This window comes from Halichoerus grypus, chromosome 7 (genome assembly GCF_964656455.1).
Source record: "Halichoerus grypus chromosome 7, mHalGry1.hap1.1, whole genome shotgun sequence".
In the NCBI taxonomy this organism is placed as follows: domain Eukaryota; kingdom Metazoa; phylum Chordata; class Mammalia; order Carnivora; family Phocidae; genus Halichoerus; species Halichoerus grypus.
The window spans coordinates 70503941-70519404 of record NC_135718.1 but is presented as its reverse complement, the minus strand read 5'-3'; the positions used below and the strand labels follow the sequence as shown (position 1 = coordinate 70519404).

The window sequence follows — 15464 nt, the reverse complement described above, 5'->3', positions numbered from 1 at the left end:
TGGCTCTAGTTCTGCCCTCTGTTTTACGCACAACTGTCATATTTAATATTTTGAAACATGTTCCAGTCTGTCATGTAATGAATTGTGTCCCCCCCCATTCGTATGTTGAAACCCTAACACCCAATATCTCTGAATGTGACTGTATTAGGGATTACCTTTGCAGAGTTAATTAAGTCAAAATGAGTCATTAGAGTGAGCCCTAATCCAATATGATGGGTGTCCTTACTAAAAGAGGGAATTGAGACACCGATATTTACAGAGGAAAGACCATATTAAGACACAGAAAGAAGATCTACAAGCCAACTAGAGGCCTCAGAAGAAACCAACCTGCCAACACCTTGGTCTCAGAATACTGCCTCCAAGAAAGCCTTCTGACTCAAGCTACAACAACTCTTCCCTGGGTCTCCAGCCTGCTTGGCCTGCCTAGCAATTCAAACTTCCCAGCCCCAAATCATGTGAACCAATTCTTTAAAATAAATCTCTTCTTATACGTGCATGTGTGTGTGTGTGTGTGTGTGTGTCTGTGTGTGTGTGTTAGTTCTGGTTCTCTGGAGAACCCTAATACACATTCTAAATCGAAACCTATAATTGTTCCTTTATAATGCAAAATACAGTGCCAAATCCTTAGCCTGGTATTCAAAGTCCTCCACAATAATGCCCCAAAGTCGCATTCCAACTATAGTTTATACTACTTTCTTTCAACTATCCTTTGATCAATATGTTAACAGTAACATTTATTGAAAATCAACTATTTAACAGTTAACGAACTTTTTAAACCTAAAAGCATAAACTGGACTCAGACTGGATTCAGATCCAGCAATTTACTTGATCTCCCTAAACTTCAGTTTCTTCATCTGTAAAATGGGAATCATTCATCCAATTCTACAAATAGTTATTAAATGACTGTAAGTGACATAAGTACAGTCATGACATTGCTGGACATTATAGAATGGCTGTTCAGGGTTGTCCTCTAACTCCTCCATGCTGGTGCTGTTTACTGGGAGGAAGGCTGAGGGAAGAGCAGATTTAGGGAAGGCAGTGAATCAAGAATGTTGGGCCACATCTCGGTTGAGATGCCCCTTAGACATACAAGCGGAGATGAGAAGTAAGCCGCAGAAAATATATTAAATGGAGCTCTAAGATTAGGACAAGGCTGGTGATAGAAAACCCAGAGTGATTTGCCTTGAGATGCATTTAGGGCCATGGGCTAAAAAACATAAATTTTGATGTGTGGTATTATATAAGCCAATCGGAGGAAATGCTCCTAAAGGAGTTAATGATCAGCTTTGTGAAATATAATGAGAGATTCCACTTATTGGATAGCTATATGAGGAGCATACTGGTGAAAACTACCTTAAAAAAATTTAAAGCCTCTGGAAATGTCTTAAGGGCATATAGCAAATAAATAAGTATTTATTCAAAAATACACTAAATCTTGGTAAGAACAGTGAGAGCCTGTGACATTTGAGCTATGGCCTGGTCCCTCCACCTGACCCCACCCCCACCTAGCTCAGCTTGGCAGAAGCTCCATTCCAATCAGGTTTGGCCAAAAAGACAGGACTCCCTCCTGTCTCCCTCTGCCAGCTTCCAATCAAGGCAGCAGGTATTTCAGTGGGAGACATAGGACACCAGCATTTCTCATCCTCTCCAACTCTGGGTTTAAGAGGTTAAATTCCTAGTTGAGTGTGACCAAGAGGTCAAGGGTTCCCTTCCTCCATCCAGCTCCCACTTACAGGGTAAGGCTCTACCCCAGTGAGAATATTGGATTCCTAAATATTTTTACACGAGTTCACTTGGAGGACATTGGTTCTACTCTGAAAGAAGCAAGCCAGGAAGATCACAGTTACCACTCTACCCAGTGCCCAGAGTATGGCTCAGATATTTTGCTCAGGGCAGGAGATGTTACACAAGAACAGAGCTGCAAATTTTTCACCAAAGGAATTAATTTTATTTAAAACACAGTGTGGGGATGTTCAAGCCTAAGAGCATTCTCAAAAACCATGGCTCCTCTTAAATAAGAGCAATAAGCTAAACCACAGGTCAGCTGGTTTATCAGAGAAAATCAGGCAAAAAGGCATCAAATAAGATCCTGCCTGGGGTCAGAACAAAGCTTTAAAGACCGGCCCCCAAACTACCCGTGTCTGAAATTAATTGGAATAGACTGCAGAACAATTTGTGCCCCAGGCATAATAAAAAATAATAGAGCAACCAGTCAGCAATTATTGGAGCCTAACAGCTGGGTGTAATACCAAATGAAGCACACAGCATAACTGAGAGATCAGTGGGAGAGAAGGTCAAAGAGAATCGTGCTAAAACTGTGTTATCCCAGGGTGGCTGTGTGCACACCAAGGCTACACCTTCTGAGGAGTGACACCAAAGGCTTCAAACTGTAGGGGAAAAGAGACCTCACTAAAATAGTCTAGCCAAATCACTAACCAACCAAACAACCAAACAAAAACAACAAAGCAAGACCTGGAGAGGGGGTGAGGGACATCATTATCCACAGCTGCTACAATGCATTTCCTAAAATGTCTGGTTTTCAACAACAACAACAAAAATATGAGATAGGCAAAGAAGCAGGAAAGTATGACCTACACACTGGGGGGAAAAGGAGGGAATGGAAATGGCCTGTGAAAGATTTCAGACTGCACAAAGGCTTCCAAGCTGCCATTATAAATATGTTCAACGAACTAAGGGAGAACACGATTAATGTAAGGGAAGATATGATGACTCTCATCAGCAAGAGAATCAATAAAGAGATAAGTATTATAAAAAAGAGTATCAAATGGAAATTTTGGAGTTAAAAATACAGTAACTAAAGTGAAAAATCACTAGATGGGCTTGACAGTAGATATGAACAGAAGAATAAGAGAATTTGAAGAGAGATCAATATAGATTATGTAATCTGAAAAAAAAAGAATGAATAAAAATGAATGGAAAATTGCAGAGAAATGTGGGACACCATTAAGTACAGCAACATATGTGTAATGGGAGTACCAGAAGGAGAGAGGAAAAGGAGCATAAAAAATATTTGAGTAAATGACAGCTGAAAGCCCCAAATTTGCTGAAAACATTCACCTACACATCCAAGTAATTAAACAAAGTCCAGGCAGGATACACAGTCTAGAAAAAGATCTACACCAAGACCCATCATGGTAGGTAAAAATACTGAAAGCCAAAAACAAAGAGAAACCTGGAAAGCAGCAAGAGTAAAAGGAGTCAAGGGCCTCCCACAAGCTAGTGACTGGGGAGTACCTCTCCCCCAGCTGGGGTCTGGCTTCCTTCCACCTTCCCTGAGTCCCTCAGATTAGATCACTCTTCCAGTGCTAACAAAGCAGTGACTACCTCACCTTTTATAACTCATTTCACTTATAGATGGGTTTGGGCACATAGTTTGTGGGATCCAGTGCAAAAATGAGGGGTCCCTGTTCTAAATTTATTAAGGAATTCAAGATGATGGTAGCAAAGCATTAGCATCAAGCTCAGGAAACTTCTGGGCACTGAGTTCTGAATGGCACAAGTCACATGCCCACGAAGCTGGCCCTGCTTAGTTGCTCATTCAATGTCTTTCTTACTAGATCTTAAGAATCATGCAGACAGAGTCCACAGGTTTGTCTCTCTTGCTCACCACTAAATCCTTTTGTCTTTCCCAGGACCTCAGGGGCCACTCAGTGAGTTTGTCAGCATACGGAAGCTCCCTAATTCAGCCTACCTGTTTTGTTTGGATGTAAAAACATAGGTAATAATTGCTCCACTGTATGGAAATTATTACATTTTTCATTTATAAAAGCTTCATCTTTCACTGTGTTTTAGCATGTTGGCCTTTTCAGAAGAGTATAGATGGCTTCTGCCTGATTATTATACATTTACATTGCTGTTCTTAAATAACTTCATATGTATAGACCTACTGAACAGAATATGCCATTTTTCTGAGTTGACCTATTAGGTATGCATGTTTTAGTATTTTCGGTTTCATTTCACATTTACTTAAAAAGTATCCCACTGTATTAACCACTGTTAGCTTTGCTTTTAAGTACTCATACATTTCTAGACTTCTGAACTTTTTGATGAAAAATTACCTTAGCTTTGGATTCCATTTACAAAACTTACACTTCAGACATCTCCATCTTCTCTACTATGTGTATGGTTGGTTACAACAGGTGTGAACAGGTAGATGGTAGGGACTAGATACAGGTTGGGTCTTTGGAAATCTACAAACTTCTCTGTGTCTATTTCATTCCTAATGAAATAAGGATACTACACTTGCCTCACAAATTTTATTGAAGATATTTACAGGCACCTAGGAGGGTCACTAACACAGATATGCAATGGATGTCACACTTCCATCCCTTTCATGTGGCACGGTGATGCTTGGATCTGCATGAGATACTATGATCTGTTTCTTGATCCACCCAAGCTTCCATTGCTAAGTAAGAATTACTGGATGCTTCATGATTCTTAAAATTCTTCTGATTCAAGCATATTAATAATTAGCATGTCTCATTAATCACATTCCTGCTGCATCAACAGAGATTTAGCTCATACTAATTTCATGTTGCAAAAGCGTGCCTTCTGAAAAGATGGAACTGCAAAATTCTCAATGAAATGCAACTTTTCAATGCATATGTACACCAAACATTTTAAATAAAGAATTTCATTATACTTTTTAAAAAGTATTTAATCCCAGGGGCCCCTGAGTGGTACAGTCAGTTAAGCGTTCGACTCTTGTTTTCGGCTCAGGTCCTGATCTCAGGGTCATGAGACTGAGTCCTGTGTCAGGCTCTGAGCTCAGCAAGGAGTCTGCTAGAGTTTCTCTCTCCTTCTCCCTCTGCCCCTCCCCGTGCACTCTCTCTCTCTCTTTAGGATAGATGGGTAAATCTTTAAAAAATAAATAAATAAAATTTTAAAAAGTATTTAATCCTATGACTCACTTAGCGATCTTTAGTTTAATGAAGTTAGCAGGCTAATACCTGGCTTATTAAGCATCAATGATCTTTACTAATGTACTTTTCCTTATTAAATACAAAATAAACCACTACAAACTATAGTCACAATCATCAGATGAAAGCCACTGAGGAGGTAGATTAGCTATAAAAAAAAGAGTTTATTAAAAAAATAGACAACATATGTAAACATCTTTTTCAGTCACAAGGCTTCATAATACAGCATAACAGGCTCAGGCCTTAAATTTCTGCAGTGGGAGCACCTTCAACGTTGACTAATAGTAATCAGCTTAATTTTTCTTTCAACGAGCTAGTAAGTCTACATGAAAATAAATAACCAGATTCTGCTAAATATACTAATACACATAGAAAATCGCAAATATACAACAGATCTCAGCAAAACACAACTATTTGCCATCACGTGAGATTGAATCCTTGTATCGCAATTATCTTTTTAATGTAGCTTCGTTTCTAAATTCATCATAATGTAGAGTTGACTAAAATGAAGCTACATGGGAGCAGGAACAGGGCAGAGGGACGAGACTGATGAAGACCCACCACTACCCTCCACCCCTCACTCACACACACACACACACGCACACACACAAACGATGTTTTGGCAGAAGCGAAACTGCGAGTTTCTATACTTCTCTCATGTGCTATTTTAGGCATGTATTTCCTTTACCTTTAGCAGGAAATAATGCCCTCAAATGACTGCATATATAATGAAGCAGCCAACCATAGTTTCAAATGTGATACAGTTTTGAGGAAATAAAATTTTGATTTCGTACTTCAACAATCTCCCAAAAGTGAAGCCAAATCAGAGAATGGACCATAATATGACAAAACAAAGTTAAGTACCTGAGATTTTGCTGCAAGAATTTTAAACCCAAGATCGTTTTCCTTGGGGTAGAATGCACTTATGTTAACATAATCCTTTCATGCTCTCTTCACCATCTTCTGGGGCATACCTGCCAAGTCACTTGATGTTTCTAGTGGCCAAATAATATCATTTTCTTTTTTCTGCTATAGGTAGATATTTTATCACAGCTGATTTAAATTGCTGACATTTCAGTTATTCAGTAAACCTTAACCAAGGTAAAATTTTAAATGAAATGTCAAGCGATGTTTATAATTTAGTTTTTCCTTATGTGCAAAATTTTAAGTATTTATTGCCATCCAAAATAACCACATTCTAGTGACAGAAGGGAAGCATAATGAATTTAACAAAGAACCCAGACAAATTTACAAGCTCCTGGATAGCATTTCTGTAGTTTAATAACTCAGTAGTCTATTTGTATCATAGAGGTATGATTTTATAAAATGACTCATAAAATCATTTAAAATCCTGATCTGCTACCCTAAATCCATTTAAAAGCCCGTATCTGAAAATAAACCATGTTTGTCATTTCCACCATATCAGCTTATCTTAGCAGATGTCTAACTTTTATCCACAATTTACTAAAACGTGAAGATAACTACAAGATACTTAAATTCTAACAGTGTTGCTGTTTCTTGATTTGGCAGTGTTTCTCTCTAATGGTATTTGGGATTGTTAGAATAACCATACATTTATAGAGAGAAAAATAAAATTAAATGACATGAATGTTTACAATACGTGAATACATATGTCACTTAATTTTTAAAAATCCTACTACGAAATGAAAAAGCTTTATAGTCTGGATACCAAATAAGTGGCTACTGATAAAACAAGAACCATTTCTATGGGAAGAACCCACAGATTAGCCTCGCTCAGGTGGACATAATGTGGTTTTAGCCAAATGCCCATGACTGACCTTTCAAAAATCTGTTTTGGGCTTCTGATGGGTAACATTTTTAGAAGTTACATTCAGTAAAACGTTTACAAGTTACATTCAGCAAAATTTCCTCAAAGAGAGAAACAGGCATAATCCGTGTGACACCTGGACATCTCCATGCACGACAAACCTACTGCTCAGGTCAGGGGTGTCACTGGCTCTCCATCTATTCTAGCCTTTAATTTTTTTTTAAATAGATACCTTTAGTGACTAATATCACATTATTCTTGGCTTTTTGTTGCACAAATAACAAAAAAAGAGAAAGAAATAAAAAAAAAGAAAGAAAGAAAGAAAGAGAAGGAAGGAAAGGCAAATGGGAAGAAAATGAAGGGAGGGACAAACATGGCGCACCTCGTCCTGATTTGGGTTTTGGGGGATGTCAGTGAGGACCAATGAAGCATTACAACGACGCTTCAGGTAATTCTACCCAGCATAGCTTTACATTGCTGCACGTTTCTTGTCTTACACGCGTGTGCATTTCAAGTTACTAGGTAAGGATCCAGTGGCAAAAAAAACAACAGCTAACAGCAATCTCATACACTTTTCCGAGAAGGTTGACATCCATTACTACTTTAGTAACATGGCCACAGCTTTCGAAAACACAGCAGCATGAAACAGTTCAAAGGTAGACACGCTGTTTTAATTTGTTCACCTTAAACACAAAACAAAGAAATGCTCGAACAACATAAGGCACTTAAGACAGAAACTCCTCCTCCAGGTGATGCACAGACGGTCGGCTAGCTCGGCTCTTCGTCCTGCACAAAGGCACCGTGCCGTCCCTGCTCTGGCCTTCGGCGTCAGCGTCCAGGAGGGAAGGCACGTGGGGTGTAGTTCTGTCCCCGGCCCCGGGGGGACCAGCGCCGGTGGGTCCCGGACCCCGCCCGGCAGAGTGCGTCTGCGCGCCGGGCTGCGACTCCGCGCGGCTTCGGAAGGACGCAAGGCGAGGCGGAGGCACGGGGGTGCCGGCTCTTTGTTTTTCAGGCGGGGCCTCTCTTGGCCGGTCACCGTGAGGATCAGCGGAGCACCCGGGCGTCCCCAGAGCCCGCTCCGGGGGCAGGTCCGAGGCTCCGGGGGCTGAGCTGAGGGTTGCACCAGCTGCTCGAGAAAGCAAAGACGGTGTGCAATTAGACCGTGACTTCTAAGCCCGTCAACATCCAGACAAGCAACTAGGAGACCGGATCAATTAAGTAGTCACTTTCAAGTGAGCTTCAACAAAACACCCTCAAAACACACCTTTTAAAACTATTGGGATACGGTGTTTGTTTGTTTATGAAGAAGTAACTGCAAGGTTGGAAAGAGTGTTTCTGCCAGGGAAACTAGAACCATAAACACAACCGCATGGCCTTCATAGTGCTTGGACCAATGATCGTTGTAACTGTTTTAGAAACAGGGGAGGTTTCCAGACGGATTAGATGAGAATAAAGGTTTTTTTGTTTTGTTTTGTTTTTAAATGAAGGGCACATGATGAAACTTCAGATTTTTCAGATTATGATCTGAAAAAATGGATGGCAGCAAGAAAGCAGTTAGATTTTAGATTTTATATGTTGCCCCTTCTTTCTTGTCCTGAAGACCAGATTCATCACCACTCTAGCAAATAATTATTGGCTTATAAGTAAGAGAAAAAGAATGGTTTCCCATGGGATTACTGTCCTAGGATTTCTCCTTGTTCAGTCATCAATTACTAATAGTCTACTGTATTACAAAAGAGTAATACATTTATCTAAAGACAATCGACAATAAACTGAAAAAAAAATCACTTCTGGGTAGGGCGCTGAAAGAGCAGAGGAAAAGAAAGAGAATGGAAACAGTTTCAGTTTTAATATACTTTACAACTAACCATATAGATAACACTGTACAACCTAAAGAGCATTTTTCATATACATGACCTCATTTAATACTCATGATATATATTTATAATTATCTTTATATACAAAAGAAATAACAGTCAACCCCTGCACAGCGTGCCATTTGACTCTTCCCCCTGCTAAATTTCCACCTGACGGTAAGCTGAGCAATGACGGCGGGTGACGCAGAAGACCGCCTATCACAGGGGAGGCTAGGTGACCAGTTTCAGCTCCAGCTCTCCCAACTAATCATTGCGTCAGATGTGGGCAAATGGCCTGTCCTCTCTACTGTGAGGGGCTTGGGGCAGTTATCCCCCACCTGCTCGTTCTCTTTCAGTTTGCTATTATATACTGACGTTGCTGAGATCAAATTATGCTTTTCCTGGAATTCCTGCTATTCCTGGAAATAATAAAGTCAAAAAAAAGAGCAGGGTAAAATTCAAGGAGCTGTATTAACTGTGCAAACAAGCTTGTAAATGTAATCACTTGGAAAAGATACAAGCAGATATCCACACAACTTTACATTCTAATCTCTATAGTGGTGATTTGTACTTTGATCCAACTAATGCAACCTACTTGGGGTCTGAAAAGCATTTCCATCAGACAGGGTTCGTCTGTGATGTGATGCTCGTTCTTTCGAAGAAGCATAATAAGGCACATTCCCCCACGTTTGCTCTAGGAAAGGAGGAGACAGGTTTTTCCATCGACTATGATCAGTCTCAAGTCTCGGCGTGGAGGTTGGCTCATGACTACATCCTCTGATGGCAACGCAAAAATCTGGAGTGGGCATCTCGGGGTCCGAAGTGATGTGTGAGCTGCCCTCGGACAACTCTTCACTGTCGCTCTGTAGCAAGCACTTTGTGGAAAGAGAGGGCATGGACAGAAGGCTCATGGCGCTCGGCAGAGGGAGTAAGGGTGGGCTGCTGGCCCTCTCGCCCGTGGATGGTGGCCTTGTGGAAGGACTGGCCCCACCTCGGGACTTGGGAGCCCACTGGAAGATTCCCTCACGTTTCTTCTTTTCTTCTTTGGGCAACAGTTCTTCGGCAGCCTGTGCTTTATTGAGTTCTCTGATATCCAGCCCCAGAGCGACTGACGCCAGCAACATGGTGCAGCCGTACAGAGCGGACTCTGTCTTCTTCCTCTGGGGGGATCTGCTCCGATTATTTGTAGGGGTCACCTGAGGCGTGCCGGCAGCAGGGCTCAAAGACGGTCCCTCCTCCCAGCTTCCAGGTTCCACTGGATTCTCTCTCTGGCCATCTTTCCAAAGAGGTAGGTCAACGTAGGCTTGACTAGGCGATTTTATTTGCTTTGGTTTTCTGTGTTCTGATCCATCAGGGGAAAGTCTTGGCTCTTCGGAAGCACCTAAACAAAGATAATAAATACACACGTTAAGTATAATTTACAGGAAAAATCATTAAAACTGTACAATAAAATAAGGCTAAAATCTAATAAATATTCTAATAATAATCTAATAAATATTCTAAGTCAAAGCACATGGAGTCCATTTCAGTTCAGCAAACCGTTCATCCAGATGTACCCGAAGGAAAGGGGGCCTAGGGTGCAGAACTCAAGGTTCCCTACAGAGGAACCAGCAAGCACATCATCTGCTGTTCCCTATCCTTCAGGAAATCGTTCTTCACCGGCATGGGCAATACAATTATTATAGGAAAAAGTCATCAAGATACAGAAATGCACACACACCCACGCAGGCCCCGTAACGTGTCAGACAAAACGTGCCCTTTGTCTCCTCTCAGTGTGTCAGGCCTGGTTATCTGTAGCTCGCTGTGTGTACAAGAACCGACAGGCCCCAGGTCAGTGGTTCTCAAAGTGTGCCGCCTGGGACCGAGCACCTGCATCACCCGGAAACTTGTAGAAATGTGAATTCCTGACCCACTCCCGACTATGGAATCAGAAATTCTAGGGCTGCAGCCCAGGGGTCTGTGTTTTAATAAGCCTTTATTCAAGTTTGGGAGCCACTGTCATAGAGGACGGTTCTCCAAAGAGGTCCCAAAGGGTAACAAATTAGATGAGCTGAAGAACAAGAGGCCTTTGTTATCACAGAGGTGCTTAGCAGTGAATGAACAAAAACAACAAACTCTTTAATCCATGTTCGAAGCAATCCACGATAGAGCCTCCAGTGACTTCTCCAGTATTATGTCCTATTACACCTGCAGTGTGCTCTGGAATGCAGACAAGCCAAGACACCGGCTTCGCCCCCAACAAGCTGGTGGTGCTCTCCCCGTCATTGCTGTGCTTCGGGGTGCCCTCTTCTTCCTCTGTCTGGCCTCCTTCCACCCTCTCACACTGACCCCAAGCTCCCTTTTCCCTCAGAAAGCCCTCTCTCAAAGTACCACCTGATGCTACCGCTGCCTAAGGCGGCCCATCCCCCCACACACAATCTCAGCTTCCTCTGAAGCCCCCCCCACCCTTGCATCTTTCTGTTTTTGTACTTTTAGATCACAATCCAGATGTGCATGCCTGCAGATGGTAGGCTTCTGACCACCTGTTTGTCTTTTTAAATTTGGAATAGTACTTTCATCACGTAGGCACAAAATGCATTTGGGTGAAATGAATATGTATTACATATGTGCCCAGGACACGTGACAGGTAACAAATTACCAACCCATCATTTAAAAAACAAGAGTGGGGGATGCTATCAACAAGTGAAATTCATTGGCTTAAAAGTATATTGAGCATTTCCTAATATCCATTGTAACCTTCCTTTCTGATTACTGATGACAAGCATCTGTAGCCCCCAAACCAAGGTAAATATCTACGTAAGATCAAAATGTGTCCTTTTGGGATTCATGTAGGCATTTGACAGACGGTCAGTGTTTGCTGTGTTCCAGGCATTGGGAGTGGTAAACAAAACTAATAAAATCCTTGACATTCCAGTTTGGGAATGAAACAGAACACAAACATTAAGGGCGTCAATGTAGACAAATAAGAATTTTAGATAAGAGCTATGAATAAACAAGACTGGGTCATGAGCCACAGGGATGGGGTGGGATGCTGCTTCAGTGAAGGTGGTCAGGGAAAGCTTTTAGGAAATACTCGGGCTGAGACACAAATGCTTAGCAGGACAGGACCACACAGATGGGCGGTGGGAAGGGACCTGCAGGTGGGACAGACAAGTGTAAACCTTCTCATTAACTCATCACGTGAACTTCAAGAGTTAACTTAATGGAGACTAAGCTGAGTCAGCCAAATATATTCTTGTATTTCTTCCAACTGTCCTTTGGAGGACTTATTAATGGGTCAGAACATTCTAAATAATAATAATAATAATAATAATAATAATAATAATAATAATAAAAGAATTGAGGGAAAAAAGGGTTCTCTGATTAATCTCTCTGATTAGTCACAAATAATGAAAAATACACTATAGGAAGAACAGTTTTATTACAATTAGTTGTTCTTCCTTAGTCTTCAAACCATACTTGAGAATAAACTGTAACATGTAATAAGAGGAGAACCTCTTACCTTCATAGGCAAGAGTCAGAATACCATCATGAATGTGACAACAAGAAGCATTTAGCACCCGTCTTGCATATACCCAAATGTACTTGTGCAGATATTTATACTGAAACCACATCGTCATGACAATGCAAAAGAGGAAAAGTGAACATGGGTAGTGAGTGATTGGATGCTTGTAAAATTAAGCACGGCACTGATGACAAATTCAAGAAATGGACACCGTGTTCTGCTAAAACATCTTTAATTTGGCCACAGTGTCAAAGGGCTATCGTAAATTGTCAAGTTTAAAGACCAATTTTCTTTTCTTTGGTGATGACAATCCTTGAGGTTTTTCAACAACATGTCTCTGCAACCTTTTAATATCTGAATATTGAATAGGCATACTAAATATTAAAAATAATTATGATTCATCTAAATTAAAGAGATTCCAATGTAATTCTCTCTAAGTGGTGGTTTTCCATAGAGAACCTGCTTGACAAAATTTCGTCCTATTAAGAGGTGGCAAGGCAGCCAGGAGACCACCCCGAAATCTCAGGAGAATTTCAGGATGTCTATGTTTTCATAGTTGCTATCTCCTATACTACATTAATTTGATTCTACAGAATTAATTATGATACTAATTTTTCTGGTAGAGAATAGGAGTTACAAATTCCCAACGAATAATGTGGAGCCTAATTACTTTCCGTCATAAAGACTTAAAGGACAGCAAGTAAGTTTTGAGCTTAAGAAAAGGTATAAGCAATGCTACCCTATGCTACTTGAAGGACCACATGAAACTATTAAAACAAAGCCTCTAGAACGCTCAGATGCTAAGTCTAACTCAAACAAGTTCTACTTCCTGAAGCACATTTACCTGGCTGGTCCACAAATAATGAAGCCAATGGCATGGTTTTCGGATTCTTTATTAAGAGAGTTGACCAAGGACTGTTACCATCTGAGAGAGGTCTTATTCTAAAAGAGAAAAACGTTTATTTTGATGGAACCACGTGACACACAAACTAGGTTTTCACAGATAAATGCCAACAACATTTTTAAGTAGGAAATGGACAACATTTGTATTGTTCTGAAGGGCTAAAAAGTACAAATTTAAAACCTTGAAATGAGACAGGAAATATATCAAAGTTTTTTAACTGCTTAACTACATAATAACAATTTAGGAGGATAAACTCATCCTAGAAATGAAATTAATATTCAGATATCTCTGTACCATTCCAATCGCTTTGTAAAAGTGAAGTCTGGCCAATGTGGAAATTCACTGCTACCCATCACAGTCTACGCTGAAGAGCCCCCAGATATCACACACTTACCTTTCTTTGCTATCACTTCTTTCTTTCATTTGAATTGAATTGGGTCCCCAGGTACAACCTTTTTTCTTGAAATTCTTTTTCACATCTTCAAATTCTTCTTGTCGGCAGACCGTGTTCCGTCCCCAGGTTTTATTGCTTTCGTCTGAAGTCACTAGGCGGAGAGCATCACTCATTAACCAATTACAAAAGACCTGAAGTTAGACGAATCAAATCTGTCGTACAACTACCTCACTGGAGATACGTCAACAATGAAGAAACGTGAAGGTGCAGAAATGATTTCTTTCTCGCCCTACCGAGGGCAAACTTCTTCCTCTCGTCATTAAGTTAGCCAAAGAGTGGAATGAGTTAAAAGAAAAGATAAACTGAACCTAAGGAACAAAAGTCTATTTTTACATTGCAATTTAATCGGATTTTTCATTAGTCGTCACAAATTTTGCTCAGTCATCACCACAGTTTGGCTACAGTTGCTTTTTTTTTTTTTTTTTTTAATTTTATTTATTTATTTGACAGAGAGAGACACAGAGAGAGAGGGAACACAAGCAGGGGGAGTGGGAGAGGGAGAAGCAGGCTTCCCACCAAGCAGAGAGCCCGATGCGGGGCTCGATCCCAGGACCCTGGGATCATGACCTGAGCCGAAGGCAGATGCTTAAGGACTGAGCCACCCAGGCGACCCTGGCTACAGTTGCTTTTTAAAACCTCAGACAGTTTAACAGTTGCCCCGCCCTCCTTGCTTTTTCTCCTGGCCTCACAGGGAGTTCTGTAGCCACATTTAACATCCACATTTTGCTGACACACTTCCACGCTATCCTTCTAGCCTTGAAGTGCGCTTGCACTTGGGCCTGCAATGGATTTGGACATCACTGGGGAAAGTGGCTACTGTTACTATACACTTAGAAAACCAATCCCGTGAGTAGATGGTCCAAAGCACAATGTAAAACATCATGACATATCTACAGAGGGGAATACTCTATGGCCTTAAGAGATGAGGTTCAGATAAAAGTAATATCAAATGTCTATATTACATATATTACATAGACCCCATTTTATTATGCCTGCATGTGTCTAAACATAGGTATCAAACTTTTATTAAAGTGTTGACCTTTGAGGGAGACGTCTGCTTATGGAAAGATGGAAATTTAACTTCTTTATAATCATTTTTTAAAACTGGCCGCATTATGGATGATGCTTGATTTGTGTGTTTCAGTATTTACACATTTTAAAATATATGTATCTATGTGTACAGAGGTGTTTGTGTGTATGCACGTATATGTGTGTGTGCGACAGTCTAGAATAAGTCGTTCACTCTTCTTATTAAGAGCGTCATCCCCGAGTCAGAGAGGAACACCGGGCATCTGCAGGGCCGTGGGAGCAGTGGGCTGGAGTGGACTGCAGGCCGTGGGACCGCCACATGGGACTCTCTCTCACCTACACAATCTGCAGCCTGCGGCCCCTGCGCTAGCAACAATCTTAGAGCTTTAGTTCCCTCATCTTCTTCCTCCCTGTCTTCATTTGCTCTTCTGTTGTCTCTTCTGTTTGGACATTTACCAAACATTTACTGTCCTAAGAGGCTGGAAAGGGTATGCTGAAGAGTCCACGCTCTTGGAGACTCTTTGAATCCAGTGTCATGGCTTCGGAGCTCCTGAGTTAGGTCAAGTTTCATAACCTCTCTGTGCCCTATTGGGGGATTACAGTAGTAGCTACTTTATGCGGTTATTTTGAGAATTACATGGATTAACAGATGGAAAGAGCTTAGAATGGTGCAGAGCACAGCAAGCGCTGAGCGGATGGGAACTGTTATCCCAGCTGGGCTGGGGCTGGGTCGCAAGGTCTCTGCCGGTATGGAGCTCCTGGGTTTGCTATTTCTGCCTCCACAAAACCATCACAGACTAGTCATCACTACATTTGGCTCGCAGAACATTCTTGGTTTTTGTCTGTTATGCAGATTGGTAAGTAGGACAGGGTGGAAGGAGGGAGGGTTGCTGACATCTTCAGCTTGTATCACTCATCTCTTTGGAAAAATACAAGCTCTAAGTCAACCATCGATTGTGATACTCGGTTATTGAAAAACACACCAAG

At 41.1% G+C, this 15464-nt stretch overlaps 1 protein-coding gene across 2 annotated transcripts in view; it reads right to left on the bottom strand.

Annotated features, from left to right (window-relative positions):
* Positions 1-7378: 7378 nt before the first annotated feature.
* The window catches only part of MAP3K21 (mitogen-activated protein kinase kinase kinase 21), a 55842-nt gene continuing 47756 nt past the window's right edge, over positions 7379-15464 (bottom strand). The window contains exons 7-10 of one of the 2 annotated variants that reach the window (XM_036102951.2): positions 13389-13539; positions 12935-13032; positions 9181-9966; positions 7379-7855 (exon numbers count right to left, since the gene is read on the bottom strand). In XM_036102951.2, the coding sequence (XP_035958844.1) occupies positions 7455-7855; positions 9181-9966; positions 12935-13032; positions 13389-13539 (1436 nt within the window). In that variant the 3' untranslated portion in view covers positions 7379-7454. The remainder of the gene's footprint in view (positions 7856-9180; positions 9967-12934; positions 13033-13388; positions 13540-15464) is intronic. The other variant, XM_036102953.2, reaches the window with a different exon arrangement.